The sequence below is a fragment of the Sapajus apella genome, unplaced genomic scaffold, assembly GCF_009761245.1.
Source record: "Sapajus apella isolate SASKATOON/1434 unplaced genomic scaffold, GSC_monkey_1.0 scaffold166, whole genome shotgun sequence".
Taxonomy (NCBI): domain Eukaryota; kingdom Metazoa; phylum Chordata; class Mammalia; order Primates; family Cebidae; genus Sapajus; species Sapajus apella.
In genome coordinates, this window is record NW_022437106.1 from 1,272,898 (window position 1) to 1,294,872 (window position 21,975).

The 21,975-nt window shown below is 43.6% G+C and overlaps 1 protein-coding gene and 1 pseudogene across 7 annotated transcripts in view; both read right to left on the minus strand.

Annotated features, from left to right (window-relative positions):
* MRTFA (myocardin related transcription factor A) overlaps positions 1 to 21,975 on the minus strand; it is a 207,747-nt gene that overhangs the window by 22,965 nt on the left and 162,807 nt on the right. For all 7 annotated transcript variants that reach the window (XM_032267167.1, XM_032267166.1, XM_032267165.1 and 4 more), the window contains one exon: positions 2,186 to 2,241. In XM_032267167.1, coding sequence (XP_032123058.1) covers positions 2,186 to 2,241 — 56 coding nt within the window. The remainder of the gene's footprint in view (positions 1 to 2,185; positions 2,242 to 21,975) is intronic.
* Positions 16,194 to 17,777, minus strand: LOC116542302 (annotated as a pseudogene).

Sequence of the window (21,975 nt, forward strand, 5' to 3'; positions counted from 1 at the left end):
CACAAAAAGAAATGAAATTTCTCTTGAGTATGAGCTGATATTGCTGCATCTTATTCATCTGAAAGTATGAGATGCAAAAGTAGCAGCTTTTCAAAGCTTTAAGCTTTCAGAATTAAGCAAATTCTATTATAACCAATCCAATATATTCATTTTTCATATCTAAACTAAGATAATTTTTAGTACATGCGTAAATATGGAAGCGGTATTGTAATGTGAAAGTCATTTGTGAATAAATGTGCACGGTAAGCAAACTGAATGTTATGGTTACCATGTGTTAGGAAATATAAAATCATTTTGCTTAAAAAAAAAAAAAATCCAGGACCCACAGACAAAGGTTTGAGTCCCAGCTTTGCCACTTACTGGCTGGACAAATGAGTTAACTTCTCTTAGCTGCATCTATAAAATGAGGATAATACCACCTAATTCATAAGAGTTGATGTGAGGATAAACAAGAAACAGATACAACCTCTCACATAAAGGTGCTCAATAAAAAAGACTCTTCTAATCAGCTCTATCCATCCCTGCCTATTTGAGAAGCAGTCAAGGAAATGGTGCCCAGTCTTCTGTCTGAATAGGGGCACTGGCAATGCCATTCCTTCCTGCCCCACACTGTACTCTCCAGTGCTCTCAGCAACCTAACCACTGCTGCTTGTTACTGCTTTGGCTCCCAGTACCCATGACCTCATTCTTCCCACTTACTTTAAGAATTAATCATGATTTTTTTTTTTTTTTTCCATGAGACAGAATCCTGCTCAGTCGCCCAGGCTGGCGTGCAGTGGCACAATCTTGGCTCATGGCAACCTCCATCTCCCAGGCTCAAGTCCCTCTCCTGCCTCAGCCTCCCAAGTAGCTGAGATTATAGGTGTCGACCACCATGCCCAGCTAATTTTTTTTTTTCTTTTTGTATTCTTAGCAGAGACAGGGTTTCACTATATTGGCCAGGCTGGTCTTGAACTCCTGACTTCAGGTGATCCACCCGCCTCAGCCTCGCAAAGTGCTGGGATTACAGGCATGAGCCACTGCACCCTGCCTAATCATTATTTTCTAGGGGGAAAGAAATGAAAGTTTAAAAAAAAAAAGTATTAGAGGTAAATATTTCTGAGACTATAGAATAGCTGTGAGGCCAGGCACAGTGGCTCATACCTATAGTCCCAGCACTTTGGGAGGCCAAGGCAGGCGGATCACTTGAGGCCAAGAGTTCGAGACCAGCCTGGCCAACGTGACAAAATCCTGTCTCTACTAAAAATGTAAAAATCAGCCAGGGGTGATAGTGTACGCCTGTAGTCCCAGCTACTTGGGAGGCTGAGGTAGGAGAATCTCTTGAACCTGGGAGGCGGAGGCTGCAGTTAGCTGAGATCATGCCATTGCACTCCAACCCGGGTGAGAGAGCGAGACTCCATCTCAAAAAATAAAGTAAGATAAAATAGCTGTGGGTCTTTAAGGAGCTGCAGTCTATGATCTACTTAGGGAGATTATCTTCCCATGATTTTATGTGAAAGGAAAAAGTAAAGGGAGTGGGAGGGGGAAGTAAGTTGTGGCAACTTCCCCATCTCTACCCACATTGGGCAACAGAATATTCCCTAGGCGCCCCAGGGAACTGAAACTGAGAGTTGGGATGGGGATGTAAGTAAGGTGCTACAGCAAAAAAAACTTGTGCTTGGAGTGTGGGCCAGTTTCTGCTTTCTGCAACGGTCAAGTGGACACCACCTACTCTGGGCAGATGGAGACCAGGGAGGTTTCCTGCCCCTTGGAATGCCCACTTTGTGAGGTGTAGGCAGTGTAAACTTGGACTTGGGAAGCTTTTCCATTGGCTAATGTTTGTGTCCCAACATCTACAAAAGGTTAAGTGGAATTAAAAATCGGGAAATACTAGTGGTCTCCAAATCATTCCAAAGTTCAGGGAAGGAAAACTGGGTGATCACTCCATATCCTTGAATGTACTAAAGAAGAAACCTCATCTCAATCACGTTCCATATAATCACCATGGGAGGTGGATGGGAGAAGGGATGAAGTAGGAGAAGTAGAGCTTTCCATTTAGAACTATGAGGCTAAGGCCGGCCCTAGAGTCTAGCAGGCTCTGGCCTCACAGTTCTATGAAAAGCTCTAAATAAAAATATAACCAGCAATGCAATGAGCTCTGAAAAATGCCCTTTAGGGGTTATGAGGGGAAAAAAAGGTACCTTACCCTGGCCCGCTCCAAGCTCCTTCTCTGCTCATGAAATGCAGCTGGACTTTTCAAAGCTGTTGAGAAAAGAACCATAAAGAATTACCTGCAAGCAAAGCATCACGTCTAGTGCTACAATATTGAGTGGAGAAGGCACCTTACATTCACGTTACTGTTAGTGGGACTATAAATGTCGCTGAAGTGAAGGCAATGACACCTGGGTAAGCATGTATCTTTATGGTTTGGCTACCCCATTCAAACAGTTTTGGTAGAAACCAATATATGATTCCTAATGGGAACTATCACTGCCTAAGCTTGGGCTGTATAAAGTGCACCCATGGTATGCAACTGTAACAAATACCCTAACCCATGGCTGGACCATCAGCCACAAAGCCCCCATCAGCCAGGCCTCCAAGGACGCCTGAAGGCCTCACGTTATTCTCAGGAGACTGGCACACAGGAAGGGGCATAGATGCATGCCAGGTCAACCTTACTTCCTCAACCTCATGAGGAATCATAAAGTGGCCAAACTCTTTCAATGGGACAGTTAAAACCAAAAAGATACACGTCCACTCGGTGCTATTTCCTTCTACACTGCACCTGATATTTATAGTGCTGCTAAAATTAACTTGAATTTCATCTGTAAGGACTAAAAGCGCTCCACGGCAATTGTACGTGAAGGAACACACACAACCGACAGCTGACAAGAAGGGCTCAGCTCTATTCTGGGGATACCACACAAAGACCACAAGTCTTGACTTCTGCAAACAATGCTCAGGTGGCAAGACCAAACCAAGGGCCTCCAGAAAGCCTGCACCATGAATGGAGGGTCTGACTCCTTTTGTCAAAAATTTGGCTGTAAGGACAAATAACAACTTAAGACACTCTGAGGATGAGGGAAAGACCTGACTCACTTCAAGCAGGGAACAGCGGCAATAGGAGAGAAATTTATAAGACTGCGGTCAGTTTCACTTCTGCTGCCCTACAATTTCCAAAGAGCTGTGAAACTGTGAGTAGAGATAACTTTTGCGAGGCTGCTGGCTGTGGTAGGAGTGCAGGGTTAAGGAGCTGCTAAAAGTAGCACTAGAGCATAGATAGGACCCTATCCTGCCTGGGCCTTTGTGCTTCTTCCTCCCAGCTCCTCCCTCCCCCCCAGCGGGGGGCTGGGCCTCAGCAACAGCAGTCCCAGCAGAAAGCTTCAAAGGTCCAGCAGTATTTATTTTTTAAAAAATTATGTGAATCTTAGGAGAAAAATGAAACCAGTCTTAAAAACACTACTGAGATCCCACCTTCTAACAGAAGGGGGAGCTCTAGATTTAACAAATAACCTCAAAGAAAAACCAGCACAAGTTACCTCCCCAACCCACCTGGGCACTAGCCAGGCTTCCCCACTTCTTATATGGTCAGGTCATGGGCATTTCAGTGGATGAACATACACCCCCGCACCTGCTTCTACTGTGTAAAGCTGCCTCAACTCCAAAGGCCCTGCTCTGCAGGAATCTGGGTGTTGGAAAGCAACCTCCAAACCTCGGCTCTTGGAAAGCTTAGCATATGCATGAGACAGTAAGTACAAAGAATCAAGAGAAAACAGACACTGTCCACCCTACCCAGCTTCCTTTCCTGCCTCATTTTTTTCCACAACACTCATCACTGTCTTGACATTCTTAATACAAATACTACATATTTGGCTGGGCATGGTGGCTCATGCCTGTAATACAAGCACTTTGGGAGGTCAAGGTGGGTGGAAAATGAGGTCAGGAGTTCAAGACCAGCCTGGACAACATGATGAAACCCCATTTCTACTAAAAATACAAAAATTAGCCAGGCATGGTGGCAGGCACCTGTAATTCCAGCTACTCGGGAAGCTGAGGCAGGAGAATCACTTGAAACTGGGAGGCGAAGGTTGCAGTGAGCCGAGATTGCACCACTGCACTCCAGCCTGGACGTCAGAGTGAGACTCCATCTCAAAAAAAAAAAAAAAAAAAAAAAAAAAAAATTTATTTTTTTATATAGATATGAAATGCAAATCTCTTGATTTTCGTTCCATATTTCTTGTTTGTTTACTCTCAGTCTCCTACATTTACATTTACAGCATGCCCCCCATCAGAGCACAGCAAGGGTTTTGTCTATTTCTTCAGTTATGGTATCTCTAAGTACCCCAGAGTACCAAGCACACAGCAATTATTTTATTCACTCAATGAATTAATGAATATTCTGTAAGAGTCAGACACAAAGTAACTAGTGACAGGAGGATTCTGTGGCAGAGCTCTAAACTTTCATCTGAACTGCCAGAATTCTAGTTCTCAACTGAGTTCAAAACTTCACAAAAGTTCTGGATCGACAGTCAAGGGATTTGCATTCCAGTGCTGCGTGCTACCAATTACTGCTGGGTGACGTGGGTTGTGACTGCTTTCAGGGTCTAATTTTCTTCCAGATTAAGAATCTACCCACCTCTCAGAACTCTTTTATGAAAGAAACACCAGCGAGACTGCCCTGAACCAAATGGTATATGTGCTGATATATTCAGGTGTTGCTGTCACCAAACACTGTAATTTGGTTGAATCACTGGCTTGATTCACTCACAGGCCAGCTAGTTTCTATACCACAGCCACAGATTCTCTGCCTGAAATCCCAGCTAACTTGCTGCCTCAACAACCCACACTGGCTGGCTATCCCCAAGGGGTACCAGGCGCAAACCCAGCTTGCAGAGAAACAACTCAACTCATAAGAACTTCTTGAGGACATCATCTTCATGTACAAAGGGTGGTGTACCACTAGTGCAGGACAGGTGATAGGTGACATGGCTACAGTTTTGCTTTCCATGGTTTCAGTTATTCCAGGCCAACCAAACTACAAAAATGCTACACTATTTTGAGTGGGCCTATATTCACTTAACTTTTATTACAGCGTATTGTTAAAATTGCTCTACTTTAATTTCTTACTATGTCAGATTTACAAATAAAATTTTGTAATAGGTCATATGTATAGGGAAAAAACGCAGTATATATAGGATTTGGTACCATCTGCAGTTTCAGGTATCCACTGGGGGGTGTTGGCACATGTTCCTTGGGAATAAGGGAGGACTAGTGTGAATGAATTCCTATCTGGTCCCATTAAGGACACTTTCATGTAATAGCAAGAAATGGATAAATATCTATTGGGTGCTTACTTATATGGCGAGCACTGTTCTAGATATTTTAAACCTGTTTGCTAATTTAATATTCCTAATCATTCTATGTGGTAGGTAATATTCCATTTTATAGATAAGGATAGGTCCAAAAAGGAAAGGCAAGCAAATAGCAGGGATAAGACTATAACCTAATTTTTTAAGGGTCCCAAATTGGAAGATATAACCACAGTGGCTCAAACCTGTGTAATCCCAGCACTTTGGGAGGCTGAGGTGGGCGGATCACCTGAGGTCAGGAGTTCAGGACCGACCTGGCCAACATGACAAAACCCTGTCTCTACTAAAATACAAAAATTAGCTGGGCATGGTGGTGGGCACCTGTAATCCCAGCTAATGGGGAGGCTGAGGCACAAGAATTGCTTGAAACTGGGAGGCAGAGGTTGTAGTGAGCAGAGATCGTGCCACTGCACTCCAACCTGGGTGACAGACTGAGACTCTGTCTCAAAAAAAAAAAAAAAAAAAAAAAAATCAAGATAGTAATGTCAATCCCAAAAGACTGTTTTCATTTTATGGTAACAACAACAATATTACAATCTCACTGGATCCTCTTAGCCCATGAGGCAGGGACTGTGATTTATGTGTGATGAAGCTGACACTGGCTGAGATGCAGTAACCTGCCAGATCCTTCATTCATCGAATGGTGGTCCCCAACCCAGGCCTAGTTCTGCCTTCCCTTTCTTCCCTTGTCTAAACCTTCTGACAAGTGTGTCGGTTTCTCTCACTCCCTGAGTACACCAGTTTAGTTTGTGCTCCTCTTTCCCCATTTTTAATTCTTCTGATAGCAGATTCAGAAATTTCAACAGCCACTTCTGCCAGGTGAGAGGAGGAGGGAGCACTGGCCCCTCTTCAGGTTTGTGTCAGGTGTTTCTCAGTTCATCTGGCGAGAGACTGAAGTAGCAACAGCAAGTGCTCTTGGTATACTGGAGTTTAAGGTGGAGAGGGGAAGTCCTGTGTGTGTCCAACCAGCTTTGTTAAAAGCCATCATATGGAGGATAGCCTAGTGAAGGAGATGTAACAGTGATACAGGTAAGCCCTCGGCTTTCTTGATAAAGGAGCAAATGACAATGGGGAGTCAGAATCACCTCAAGCTCCATGCCAAAGAGGTAAGACATGAGGAAGCAGAAAATAGGTTTCCAAGTTTAGGCCTCTGACAGTTGTAGAAAAAAAGGACTTAACCCATAAATGTGCATCCAACTACAAGGGCTGCATTCATCTTGGACTCCGTCCCCCTTCTCCCTGCTACCTTAATGGCTTTGCCAGGAGGAGGCAGCATCTTACTCAAAACTGCATTTCCCCAGACACTCCTAGAAAGCAGTTTCTAGAAAGAGAAGCCCTCAAAGACCAGTGCAGAGACAAGGGCCATGTGTGTTTATAAGAATATACATATTCAGTATCAGAGGGCATTTATCTATCCTTTCCTGCTGCCCCAGGAGCTGGTTCCACTGGAGCTCTTGTATGGCTTTGTGTGAACAAAGGGAAGTGTGGAGCACATCCTGAATGGAAAAATAACCAGCCTCCTGAGAGAAATAAAATGAACAGAAGTGGCCAAGAGGTGTGGCATTCTTAGTAACAGTTTCAGTTCTAGATGTAGGCCCCGCCCTTGGCTGGTTACAACTACCAATTAATATTCACTTCCTTCTTTCCAGCACCCATTTTCCTGCTCCCCTAACATGTTTACTGCCTAAATTAAATGAGGTCATTTGTGAATTAAAGAAATAAAAAAACTGTTTATTTTACAATATATACTGGCATCCAGGCCAGGCGCAGTGGCTCACGCCGATAATCCCAGCACTTTGAGAGACCGAGGCAGGTGGATCACGAGGTCAGGAGTTAAGAGACCAGCCTGGCCAACATGGTGACCCCATCTCTACTAAAAATATAAAAATTAGCTGGGCATGGTGGTGCACGCTTGTAATCCCATCTACTACAGAGGCTGGGGCAGGGAAATTGTTTAAACCTGGGAGGCAGAGGTTGCAGTGAACTGAGATGGTGCCACTGCACTCCAGCCTGGGCGACAGAGGAAGACTCCGTCTGGGGGGTGGGGGTGGGGAAACACACACACACACACACACACACACACACGCACGCACGCACGCACGCACGCATCCAATATACCAGCAAAGGGGGAGCTCAGTGCGTGACACGGATGTGTGATGACAGTGCAGGGGCCCCAGGGCCAGACTGGTCTTGATTTAATCTGGCACTAAAGAGTAAGTATGAAGACTCTTAAAAACCAACCTACCTCGGCAATTTAGGTCATCAAGCCAACACTTTTCCCTCCCCAGCTCCAGATTTACTTAACTAAGTAGGTAAATGAGTCTTCTAGTATTCACAAGCAGTTCTAGAAATGCCTCTGAGCAAGGAATGACAGCAATTCATTATCAAACCTCATTTCCTCATCACTAACATGAAGGAATATATACTGAGTGTCTAGGTCTGAATGTTGCTTTATTAGGTGTTATTGTAATAAAAACAATGGTTCCCATCTCTGATAAGATCATATGCCAGAAGCTCACCAACAATTCTGTATCCAGAGGAACTCAAAGGCTATGAACATAAAATACACTTAACAGAGGTCACTGGAGTGCCACAGTCCAAGTAGCCCTTCTTTCATGCAAGCCTGCGGGGTTTCTTTTTCCACTGTGGATGCAGGGAGCATATACACAGAACATCAATGGGGGCTACATGTGTATATGGGAATGAACCTATCTAACAAACCAGGTAGGAAACTAGAAATATATCCATCCATCCCTCCCTCCCTCCATCAGCCTGCCCATTCATCCACCCATCCCTTCCATGTATCCAATAAGCAACCTTTAAGTAAGCACAACCTTTAAGTAGTCACTGAGGATAAGAATATACAGATGGTGTCCCAGCCCTCAAAGAGAGTTCATGGTCTACTGGGGGAAAGAGACAATTACAATCTAAGATGGAAATAAAATAGTAGTGGTAATTTAAGGTGCTATAAAGGACAAAAGAGGCAAAATTTGACCTGAGTGAAGAGTGTGTAAATGAATTGAATGGGAACACCAAATATAGACAAGGAAGAGTGGAGAGATAGCTGAGGCTGAGGAAGAGCTAGAGCACAAGCATGAAGGTATAAAAGAACAAAGCAAATTCAAAGAACTACAAGCAGTTTGATATGGTTGAACCAAGGAGTTCATGTGAGAATGTTGCGGCTGGAAGAACAGGCTAAGCCCAGTCCATTAAGAACTTTAACAGGCTGGGCACGATGGCTCACATCTGTAATCCCAGCACTTTGGGAGACTGTTTGGGACTGGGGTGGAACGGGGATCACTTGAGGTCAGGAGTTTGAAACCAGCCTGGCCAACATGGCAAACCCTGCCTTCACTAAAAACACAAAAATTAAGACAGATGTGGTGGTGCACAACTGTAATCCCAGTTACTCGGGAGGCTGAGGCAGGAGAATGGCTTGAATCCAGAAGGTGGAAGTTGCAGTGAGCCGAGATCACGCCACTACACTCTAGCCTAGGCGGCAGAGCAAGACTCCAATCTCAAAAAAAGAAAAAAGAAAAAAGCCCACAAAACTTTAATGTACTACTGTAGGGACTTCTGCTTCAGGGAAGATGGGGTAGACATATTTTTCTGTATTTTTGACACTAAGTAGTTAAAACTCTTAACATTCTATATAAAGCAATCAAAAGTAGATTGTGAACGGTGGAGAGAACTGGCTAGGGATCTTGGGACCCCAAAAAAAAGACATGGTGGTAAGTTTCCCACCACTTTTTTTTTTCTGCTTCATATAAGCTGAAGGTGATGGCAACCCCAAAATGCCAATGGGTACAGATAAAAAAAAAAAAAAGCCCCAACAAAACATATCCTCATATCCTCTCTAGCCAAAGGAATGATTAGGAAAGGACAGCCCAGCATGACAGGAAACTTTCAGATACTCATTCTACTCCAAATACCGCAGAAAAAAAAAAATGGTGGTCTCATTCCCACCTCCCCATAACAGCCAAATTAGGAATCTAGACTTCCATCCTTGCAAGGGTATAATGAGATGCCCCAATACCCTTGCTGGGGTGGAGTCAGAGAGGGTCAAGTAGGAAGCTACTTTCATTCCTACCAGCCAGTAACAAACACCCCTCCCCACCTGGCACTGATAGGGCACCTCTCCCCCTCCCTGCTGGATGATGTCAGAGGAGGGCTGGTGGAGAGCCATGACTATCACCACTGCCCAGTGGTAATGAGGGCATGCACACCATGGTGAAGACTATAATGGGAGCTAGAACTCTCACCCCAATGAGAAGTCCCTCTCCTACTACCAACTCAAATGTCAATGGCTGCCAAATGGGAAGCTAAACTTCTATCTCCACCTGGTCCTAACGAGATGGCACCATCCCCACCTTCCCTACTGAACCAGTGTCCAAAAGGTCAGCTGCAACAGGAAAGAAAATGCAGAGAATCATAACATACTACAAAGATGTCCAGGTTTAAATTAAAAAATCACTCGGTACACCAAGAACCGGAAATAGCTCACACTAAAAAAGAGAAAAATCAAGAGATGCTAATACCAAGATGACAGATGCTAGAATCATCTGACAAAGATTGTAAAGCAGCCATAATTTTTTTTAAAAATTCTTCAATTAATAATTATGAATATTCTTGAGGCTGAGCATGGTAGCTCACAGCTGTAATCCCTGCACTCTGGGAGGCCAAGGCAGGTGAATCACTTGACACCAGGAGTTCGAGACAAGTCTGGACAACATGGTAAAACCCCGTTTCTATAAAAAATACAAAAATTAGGTGTGGTGGCAGGTGCCTGTAATCCCAGCTACTTGGGAGGTTGAAGAAAGAGAATCACTTGAACCCAGGAGGTAGAGGTTGCAGTGAGCTGAGATCATGCCACTGCACTCCAGCCTGAGTTACAGAGTGAGACTCTGCCTCAAAAAAAAAATTATGAATATTCTTGAAACAAGTGAAAATACAGAAAACCTCAGCAAAGAAATAAAAAATCTCAGCAGACCAAGCGCAGCGGCTTATGCCTATAATCTGAGCACTTTGGGAGGCTGAAGCAGGCAGAACACTTGAGTCCAGGAGTTTGAGACCAGCCTGGGCAACATGGTTAAATCCCATCTCTACAAAAAATTAAGAAATTAGCTGGGTGTGGTGGCATGTGCCTGCAGTCCCAGCTACTCAGAGTGAAAGGATCACTTCAGCCCAAAAGGTCGAGCTCAGGCTACTGCACTCCAGCCTGGGCAACAGAGACCCTGTCTCATAAATAAATACAAATTAGAAATCCCTGCAAAGAAACTAAGATATATAGAACAACAAATGAAATTTTAGAACTGAAAAATATATGAACAACAACTGAGGACAATAAAAAAGAAAAAAAGAACTAAAAAATATAAAGAAGAATAAAGTGGATAAAGGAAAGACTAAGTGAACTAGAATACAGAACAATAGAAATTACCCGATTACTGAGCAACAGAAAGAAAAGAGACTGGGGAAGGGAAATAAAAGAAAAGAGCCTCAGGAACCCATGAGAGTTTAACAAAAAAAATCTAACATTGTGTCACAGAAGTGCTGAAAGAGGAGGAAAAAGAGGGCGGGGCTGAAATAGTTCTTAAATAACTGCTGAAAACTTTCCAAATTTGGCAAGATACATAAGTCTACAGATTCAACAATCCAAGTTAAATCCCAAATAAGATAAACTGGAAAAAAAATTATAGTAACATACGTCATAATTAAACTTTTGAAAACTAAAAGAAACTTAAAAGCAGCCAGAGAAAAACCATTTGAATGACAGTGTATTTCTCATCAGAAAACCATGAAGCCCAGAAGGAAGTGGCACAATATTTTTCAAGTGCTATTAGGGATTGTATCCTGAGATAGAAGTGTAGCCACCACATTAGTCAGGGGAGGGATACACGGCAAGGAAAGGATATAATCAGAACTGCATGGATGGGGGTGGGGGAGTTGTTTCTGACTTGATGTTTCATGTTTAAAAAAAGATGAAGGCCCAGAGCAGTGGCTTACACCTGTAACCCCAGCACTCTGGAAAGCCAAGGCAGGTGGATCACTTGAAGCCAGGAGGATGGCAACAGCCTGGGCAATGGGGCAACACCCGCTCTACAAAAATATTAAAAAATTAGCCAGGTATGGTGGCAGGCACCTGTAATCCTAGCTATTTGGGAGGCTAAGGTAGGAGAAATGCCTGAGTCAGGGAGGTCCAGGCTACAGTGAGTTGTGATCACACCACTGCATTCCTGCCTAGGCAACAGAGAAAGAGCCTGTCTCAAATAAATAAAATAAAATGAGCAGGAATACACCAGGTAACTGCCATATATTCATTACCCCTAAAATACACACTCTCGCAACTTCCTTCCCACCTTTTAATTTTGCATTTTTCAAACCTACAGAAACACTGAAAGAACAAATAATGGACAGCTTTATAACTCTGACCTAGATTAACCAGTTATCTTTTAACCATAGTTGTTCTCTTTTTCATGCACCATATTTATTTCTTTTCATTTATGGAATCACTTGAAAGCTGCAGATATCAGTTATGACATTTCACCCTTAAATTCTTCAGTGTGCATTTCCTTAAAATAAGGATTTCTCTTACATAACTAAGATACTTTTGTTTTTTTGAGACAGAGTTTCATTCTTGTTGCCCAGGCTGGAGTGCAATGGCGCGATCTCTGCTCATTGTAACCTCTGTCTCCCGAGTTCAAGCGATTCTCCTACCTCAGCCTCCCTAGTAGCTGGGATTACAGGCATGTGCCACCATGCCGGGCTAATTTTGTATTTTTAGTAGAGATGGGGTTTCTCTATGTTGGTCAGACTGAGTCTTGAACTCCCAACCTCAGGTGATCTGCCCGCCTCAGCCTCCCAAAGTGCTGGGATTACAGGAGTGAGCCACCACGCCCAGCCATAACTAAGATACTTTTATCACACTCGACAAAATTAACAATGCAATAACCAACGTCCATATTTGAATTTCCTCAATCTTCCCCAATATGTCTTTCATAACTGTTTAGATTTTTCCCCTAATGCAAAATTTAATTAATAATCATGCACAGCATTTGGTTGCTGTCAATTTAGTCACAATCCAGAACAGTATCCCTGCTGTTTTCATTTTCAAAATATTGCCTTAAGTATCTAAGCTGCCTGTCTTACACAATGTTCTATATTCTAAATTTGCCTCCTCATGATTAGATTTAGGTTAAACATTTTGGCAAAAATACACAGGTATATGTACTTCTTAACATCAAGGGGCACATGTTATCAGGCTGTATAACCACTGATGGTGCTAATAGCTTGAAAGGTGACACCAGATATTTCTGCCTTTGTAATTAATACATATCTATGTGGTAACATTTTGAAGCCATGTGAAAATCCTGTTTCCCCACAACTAACTACGTAATGGTATCACCATCTATTGATGATCCTTGTCTGAACTCATTTTTACAAAATTAATTCTTCAAATAAAATTGTAAAATAGCAAGGACTGCATTTTTATGATCACTCTAGTAATGATCGAGAGGCCACTTAAACAAAATGGAGTGACTGGGTGAATGGTTGTGACATTAACACTCCCAGACAGGTGATCCAGACGAATAAGCTTAGGGCAGTGGGGGAGAGATTGTGCTCAGTCTTTGAGAACCCCAGAACTCAAGGATAGGCATGGAGGAGAATCCAGCACAGGAATCTGAGGAGGGTCCCAGAGGCAGGAAGAGGTGAGGCAGAGTAAGCTTCAAGAAAAAGCCTGTAGACAGAAAGACAGAGATGCTAAAAGTGGAAAAGTCAGGCAAAATAAGGCTTATAAAGTTTCCAGAGGATCACTTATGCTTACGACATGGCCAGTGGTGTCAGAGCTATGCCAGTGGGATGGTGGAAATAGACACTTACTGCAACAGATTAAGGAGTGAACAAGAAGTGAGAAAGTGGAGTCAGAGGTATGCGTCCCCTAAGAGGTTACTTACAGATGTGCTAATGGTTCCTTACTCATTCACTCTTCCAATAAATATCTGTGAGCCTACATGTGTTGGACCCTGTTTCGGTGTTGGGTTATTCACGTTTTCGTGGAGCTTACACTCAACTGAAGAAACATATGCATAAAACAAATACACAGTAGGAGGTGGTGTATGCTATGAAGAAATATAAAGCAGGGTATGACTGACAGAGAGTGACGGGGTGAGGTCATTTTACATGGAGGGGTCAGGGAAAGACTCTGAGGTGACATTTGGCTGGGTGTGGCAGCTCATGCCTGTAATCCTAGCACTTTGGGAGGCCAAGGCAGGGAGATCACTTGAGCTCAGGAGTTCAAGACCAGCCTGGGCAATATGGTGAAACTGTCTCTATGAAAAATACGAAAATTAGACAGGCATGGTGGCAAGCACCTGTAGTCCGAGCTATTTGGGGGGCTGAGGTGGGAGGAATGCTTGATACTGGGAGGTTGAGGCTGTGATGAGCTAAGATTGAGCCACTCCGCTTCAGCCTAAGTAACAAAGTGAGACTTTGTCTCCAAGAATTAAAAATAAATAAATAAAGTAACTGAACAGAGATGTAAAAAGAGGGAGTGCACTCTGTAGTCCTCTGGCGGGGGAGCCCTCCAAGCAGAGAACAGCAAATGCAAAGGCTCTCAGTGGGAGCCTGCCTGTGTGGCATCAAGGAGGCCAGGGTGGCGGGAAACAAGAAGAGTGGGTGGAAACAAAGCCACACAGGATCCTGTAAAACTGTGAACTTTAATGAGAAGAAATAAAGTAGAATGGTACCTGTGAACCTTGATGCTGACAAACAGGCTTCTGAGGGTATCATAAATAAACAGATTTGCTGAAAATGGTCTCTTTGTTTTTCCCCCGATAACCTCCAAGATGTGTTAGAAATTACCTCACTTGTGCTTCTTAGTACTTACTATTTTCCACATTTTACAGTTGGGAAATGACTTGCCTGAGATCACACCCTAATCAACTACAGCCTGAAGACTAGACTCTGGTTCTCCTGGTTCCAAATCTATTTGCACACATTTCAGCAAGAGGCAACAGAAGGGAAAGGAGTATAGAAAAGACACTTCCATGATCAAGTACCTATTCTCCCCAGCAAAGTGCGTGATATGCCAGGTGTACTGTGGTTGTAAACCCAATACTTTTTTTTTTTTCTTTTTTTGGAGACAGAGTTTCATTCTTGTTGCCACGGCTGGAGTGCAATGGTGCAATCTCAGCTCACCATAACCTCTGCCTCCTGGCCATTCACCTGCCTCAGCCTCCTGAGTAGCTGGGATTACATGCATGCAGTCACCACGCCTGGCTAGTTTTGTATTTTTAGTAGAGACAGGGTTTCTCTATTTGGGTTAGGCTGGTCTCAAATGGTCCACCAGACTGAGCCTCCCAAAGTGCTGGGATTACAGGCGTGAGCCGCCACGTCCGGCTATAAACCCAATACTTTGGGAGGCCGAGGAGGAAATACTGCTTGAGCCCAGGAGTTCAAGACCAGCCTAGGCAATATAGCGAGACCCTCATCTCTACAAAAAAAATTAGCTGGGGCTGGGTGGGTGCAGTGGCTCACGCCTGTAATCCCAGCACTTTGGGAGGCTGAGGCAGGTAGACCATGAAGTCAAGAGATCAAGACGATTCTGGTCAACATGGTGAAACCCCAACTCTACTAAAGATACAAAAATTAGCCAGGCATGGTGGTGCATACCTATAATCCCAGCTGCTAGGGAGGCTGAGGTAGGGGAATCACTTGGACCCAGGAGGTTGCAAAAAGCCAAGATCACACCACTGCACTCCAGCCTGGGCAACAGAGTAAGACACTGTCTCAAAAAAAAAAAAAAAAAAAAAAAAATTAGCTGGGTGTGGTGGGACACCCCTGTGATCCCAGCTACTTAGGAGGTTGAGGTGGGAGGATCACTTGAGCCCAGAAAGCAAAGGCTGCTGTGAGCCAAGATCATACCACTGCATTCTAGCCAGGGCAACAGAGCTAAACCTGTCTCAAAAAACAAAAAAAAAAAACAAAGATGAAACAAAATGCGTGATGGGTTACCAAATAACAAACAACAGTGATTTTAATCTAGTTTTTTACATTTGGCCATCTTTTCCTAGCTATTCCTTTGGAAATAAATGCTGCCTTGTCATTTCCTCTAATATTGGCAATGGGACAGCAGGGAAGGCTTCAGATTTAACCTCAGAAAATGTGTCAAAGGGGCACAAATTCTCCTATTCCTTTACCCTTCAGCACAGAAGAAAAGGGAGTATCTGTATAACCAAACTCCATCCAAAGTTAACTGAGTCTTTTGCCACATCCTTTGGCCTGGGCATTAGAGTTTGTCATGCAGCTTTAGGCAGTTAACTGACTTGCCAAACCTGACCGGCGACATGGTATAAAGCTACAAGAGAAGCCGGCGAGCCAGGCTTTTCCCAGCATTGGAGATGAATGCTCAGAGTTTTTCTGTACCCCGTCATCTTATATGCAGTAGCCTCATCTGTCTCAGATTTGCATTAACTACTGAATCATGTGGACAGGGCAATCCTCCACTTCAGAACTCTTGGGAAGAAGAAAGTAAAAATATTCTATACTATACTAAAAATAAAAGGGAATCAGCAGTCCATGGCCCAGTGTTTCTCCAAGTGTAGTTCAAGAACGATTTGCATGAAAATGTCTGTGGTGTGCAAGAATCTCTTGACATGCAAATTCCTAGGCCTTAAGGGTTACCATTTTTTCTTTTTGACACAAAGTTTTGCTCTTGTTGCCCAGGATGGCGTGCAATGGCACGATCTTGGCCCACCGCAACCTCTGCCTCCCGGGTTCAAGTGATTCTCCTGCCTCAGTCTCCTGAGTAGCTGGGATTACAGGCATGTGCCTTTTTTTTTTTTCCCCAAACAAGAGCACAAATCCACATTTCCTTATTGACTTTTCATTAGTTTAAATCCTTGAGGGGTACAGCATCACTCGGATTCTGTGTCCAACAGACTTAGCAGGAAGGTTGCTTCGGAATTTGGCACAAACCATGTCACTGTTTCCGTGGGCCCGAGTTACCTTTCCCCAGATCACTCTAGTTTTGTTTGGTTTGTCACCAGGAGTCACTGTATTGTTCTTTGCTTTGTATACATAAGCATATCTCTTGCCCAAATAGAATTCTGTTTTATGTCGGGCATAAACACCTTCAATTTTAAGGAGAGCTGTGTGCTCCTTTTGGTTCCGGAGACCCCGCTTACAGCCAGCAAAAATAGCCTTGGACCACAGCCTTCCAGACAGTTCCTTTTAAAAGTCCTGTTCCCAGCAGGCGTCCACAGGAGCCAAGATGGCGCTAAGAGAGCTTTTTTTAATTTTGAGACAGAGCCTTGCTCTGTTGCCCAGGCTGGAGTACAGTGGCATGATCTCGGCTTGTTGCAACCTCCGCCTTTTGGGTTCAAGTGATTCTCCTGCCTCAGCCTCCCTAGCAGTGGGATTACAGGCGTGCACCACCATGCCTGGCTAATTTTTGTATCTTTAGTAGAGATGGGGTTTCACCATGTTGACCAGGATCGTCTTGATCTCTTGATCTCGTGTGATCCACTGCACACACCCACCCGGCCCCAGCTAATTTTTAGTAGTGATCGGGTTTCTCCATGTTGGCCAGGCTGATCTCAAACTCTAGACCTCAGATGATCTGCCCGCCTCAGCCTCCTAAAGTGCTAGGATTACAGGCATGAGCCACTGTACCTGGCAAGAATTATAATCTTTAGTAAGTTCTCTGGGTAATGTTATAGCCACTAAATTTGAAAAACACTGCTTCCCTAATTTAACAAAGGCCAAGAAGAGGTGAGAAAGTAAGGATTTTATTTGCTTATTCTCTAACACCAGGTGCTGATTTAAAATTACACATGGTAAAGGAGGACTTACTGAGTATTTTCAATAGCTTGATTCAAAATGTCAACTCTGTTGGCTGTGTGGGTAAAGAGTTTGAATTTCCTGGACTCCTTTCAGGATCACTGCAATGCATTATTTTTCTGGGAGTCAGAGAATCTGGGCTTTTTGCCATTTTCCTCACACCCTGGCTAGGGCCTAATTCAGATGGGATGGATTCCACCCTCTGACGTTTTTATCCGGGCGTGGTAATCACTCAATGGAAGGCATCTACAAAAATGCAGTCCTGGGTCTTAGCATCCAAAAGGTGAGGAGCACAGAGGTTCACTGGCAGTGCAGGGAATGGAGAGGGTCCCTCACACACTGAGTGACAGAAGAGGTTGGCTATGTGACTGGTGTGTAAGGGTTGACACTAGCACTAGATAGAATTTTTCTTAGGATTCCATATCCAGGTAGATCAGAATCTCTTTTACCTGTGGCACACGGTACCCACTTTAGAGCAGCTATAGCTCCCTGAAACTGTGTGACTTTTAGGTGCTTGCTTAGACAACTGTCAGAGGACGTGGAAGACTATGAAGAATACATGGCACAAAAGAAATCAAGAACCTCTGACATACCCAAGGGTTATTATGACAAAAGTAGAAAGATGCCCATGGCCTTCAAATTTCACAACTAGTAGACATATAACAGCAACCTGAAAGCACTTGTACTGAAGGACTTACAAATGACAGGGTTACTCTCTCACTTCTACTACCTGATCTCACTGACTATGGGTCCTGCTTTGATGCTGTTTTCAATTTTCTTTTTTAAAAATAGTTGTATTATTTATTTGTTTGTTTGTTTGTTTGTTTTTGAGATGGCATGTCGCTCTGTCCCCCAGGCTGGAGTGCAGTGGTACAATCTTGGCTCACTGCAGCCTCCATCTCCCAGGTTCAAGCGATTCTCCTGCCTTGGCCTTCCAAGTAGCTGGGATTACAGGCACCTGCCACCACGGCTGGCTAATTTTTTAATTTTTCAGTGCAGACAGGGTTTCACCATGCTGGACAGGCCAATCTCAAACTCCTGACCTCAAGTGATACACCCACCTCAACCTCCCAAAGTGCCGGGATTACAAATGTGAGCTACTACACCCAGCGTCTTCAATTTTCAAAGATTTCTAAAAGTTGAAATTTGGGCGAAAGCATAGCAGCCTATCGTCAAAAATTCCCATCTGGACAAGAACCATTATAAACTGTGATTTTCAGGAATTAGTACAGAGTTTGTAGCCAGAAAACCTGGATTGGGTCTGCCTATTTTTCAGTGGCCGTGTAACCTACAGCAAGTCCCATGATCCCTCTGAAGCTAAGTAGTCTCATCTGCAAAATGGCAATGATACTAACTGCTGCAATGGGTAATTATTAGCATTAAAGTAAAAATGCTTTGCCATCTGCTAGGAGCTATGTTAAACTTAAGGGCTGTTACTGATATAACTTTTTTATTCTTTATCACCATTCTGAAAGAAACAGCAGGTGTATGGAGTCAAATGGTGAGAGCTAACTGGGCTGGGCTTGACTTCCATTTTTTGTCTTTCTGTTTTTAGCTGACACACTAAAAAGCCTATAAAAATCCTTTAACAAAGACCATCAACCAAAGAGTTCTGTCAACAGTTCCAGAGACTGACCATGACAATGAACACCAAAACTAAGTTTATGCGAATCAAAGAAAGAATCTGGGTGGTGGAGTGCGGAGAACGGACTGCATATTCTGGCACAAGCAAGGATCCAAACTAGCGGTCATAAAGAGTTCTTCACACACATCCTGTTTTGGTATGCACACTTGCCACCACCCCTGCTTTGGCATCAGCTATCACCCCCACCCAAGCCAGCAGGAAAACCAACTACCAAGAATGAATGTAAGAAGTGGAGACTCAGGATGCTAAAGCTTTTCCTTTCCAACAGTGCAAGCTGTCTCCTCCTCTTGACCCAATGATAGTGAAAGAGGCTCAAGACTGGGAAAGGTGAGCACACAATCTAATTTAGCGCAAGTATCAACAGACACAGTGAACTCCAAAAGGTTAATGTACTAGTGGTTAAATATTTTGATTCTGACCTTCTAGACTTCTCTTTGACATATATGCCAGCCATGTTTATATCTGGCTTTCATACCACAGCCCAGTCTAAGGCTCTGGATCAGTCTATTTTCACTCCAGTATACTCCTTGGTAAAGTACAAACCAATTTTTTAAAGAAGCTATTGCCTCTTTCTGAAGTCCCCATAATCAATATGCCTAAGTGATCAGTTTAGAATACAAGCTCTAAATCACCTGTGCCCTCCTGCAAGTAACATCCTACTTGGCTGAAGACTTTTAAATCACCACCATCATCAGTTATCTATCAGGGCTTCCCTTGGGCATGTGATTCTTTAAGATGTGTATTGTGGCCAGGCGCGGTGGCTCACGCCTGTAATCCCAGCACTTTGGGAGGCCAAGGTGGGAGGATCATGAGGTCAAGAGATTGAGACCATCCTGGCCAAGATAGTGAAACCCCGTCTCTACTAAAAATACAAAAATTAGCTGGGCGTGGTGGCATGCACCTGTAGTCCCAGCTACACAGGAGGCTGAGGCAGAAGAATTGCTTGAACCCGGGAAGCAGAGGTTGCAGTGAGTCGAGATTGTGTCACTGCACTCCAGCCTGGCGCCTGGCGACGGAATGAGACTCTGTCTCAAAAAAAAAAAAAAAAAAAAAAATTAAAAATTAAAAAAAAAAGATGCGTATTGTTCGGTAAAATAGTGACTAGTATCTATAAGTGACTTTATAACCTTCTTTTATTCTTGATAAGAAGTTAGCCTTGGATATCTCAGATTCTCCAATAATCATCTACTAATCAAACATAACACCTGCTGTACTTTTTAAGATATTAAACGGTAACAAGAACCCATATCAAAAAGACTACTTTTAGCCAGGCACAGTGGCTCACAACTGCAATCCCAGCACTTTGGAAGGCCGAGGCAGGCAGATCACCTGAGGTCAGGAGTTCGAGACCAGCCTGGTCAACATGGTGAAACTCCATCTCTATTAAAAATATGAAAATTAGCCAGGCGTGCTGTGGTGGCAGGTGCCTGTAATCCCAGCAACTTGGAGGCAGAAGCAGGAGAATCTCTTGAACCCAGGAGGCGAAGGTTACAGTGAGCCGAGATCACCTCACTGCACTCCAGCCTGGGCAACAGAGCAAGCCTCTGTCCAAAAAAAAAAAAAAAAAAAGGAGACTGCTTTCTATGGCCTATTCAATATAGCTCATGGTTGGATTCTTCTTCACACTGAACAATGAATACACTCAGAACATGAACATAAGCACTCACTGCAGAGTATTATTTTAGGACATGTTAGCAACTGGCCAAGAAGGAGGTTCTATGCTAGTCAATGATCACTGAGGCAGAAACACATTCTACAAGAGCACAAGAGAGAGGAGGACCCTGACACAAATGCAACATAAAACGCCTGGGAGTGATGTGCCCTGTTGGTCTTCTCCAGGAATACAAGGGAAGGCTCCTGAAGCCACATATCTAACACAATGTTCTCCCAGCTTCAACTCTAGGGATCAGGTCAGTCTCACTCCTGGAAAATATGTTTCACTATGATGTTTATCAAATGCAACTTAAACTAGGGATTCCACTGCAATTATGCAGGGTCTTACTCTGTCATCCAGGCTGGAGTGCAATGGCATGAACACAGCTCACTGCAACCTCAACCTTCTGGGTTTAAGGCTCAAGTGATCCTCCTGCCTCAGCCTCCTTGCTGGGACCACAGGTATGTCATACCATGCTTGGCTAATTTTTTTTATTTTTTCTAGAGATGGGGGTCTCATTATCTTTCCCCAGCTGGTCCCGAACTCCTGGGCTCAAGAGACCTTCCTCCCTTGGCGTCCCCAAGTGCTGAGACTGCAGACATGAGTCACTGTGCCTGGCCTAAAACTCCACTTTCTAATACAAAAGCAACTAGCCAAATTTGACTATTTTAGAATAGCCACATGGGCCTATTTAGATCTAAATTAAAATTAAACAAAATTAAAAATTCAGTTTTCAACTCTAATGTGTTCAACAGTACATGTGGCTAGTGGTGTTACAGAAATAGTTCTATCTTCATTCAACATACTATTGGACAGGGCTGGTCTAGATGCTAGATCTTCTGAATTCATAGCTTGGAGAAAAAAATCCCATGGCGTCCCAGTATGTATGTATGCATGTATGTATGTATGTATGTATGTATGTATTTCTGAGATGGAATCTCAACTCTGTTGCCCAGACTGGAGAGCAGTGGCACAATCTCGGCTTACCACAACCTCTACCTCCGAGGTTCAAGTGATTCCCCCTGCCTCAGCCTCCCGAGTAGCTGGGACTACAGGAATGCAACACCACGCCTGGCTAATTTTTGTTGTGTGTATATTTTTAATAGAGACAGGGTTTTGCCATGTTACCCAGGCTGGTCTTGAACTCCCGGGCTCAAAGCGATCTGCCTGCCTTGGCCTCCCAAAGTGCTGGGATTACAGGTCTAAGCCACCATGCCCAACCCATCCAAGCATTTAATAAAGATGGCCTGAGAGTGACCATGTTAAATCATAACCCCTTCCTGTATTATTACAAGAAACACTGAAGATTTAGGAAGTTGTTTTATCTTTCCAGGGGTTACAAAAACTAAACATTACTTATAATTTTTAGCAGAGGGGTATATTAAAAATCTGTATCTTCTCAATTTTGCTGGGAAACAAACTTCTGTAAAAAATAAAGCCTATTTTAAAAGATTCAGGGGAATCTCTCTGCACCTATTCTGGTTCGGGGT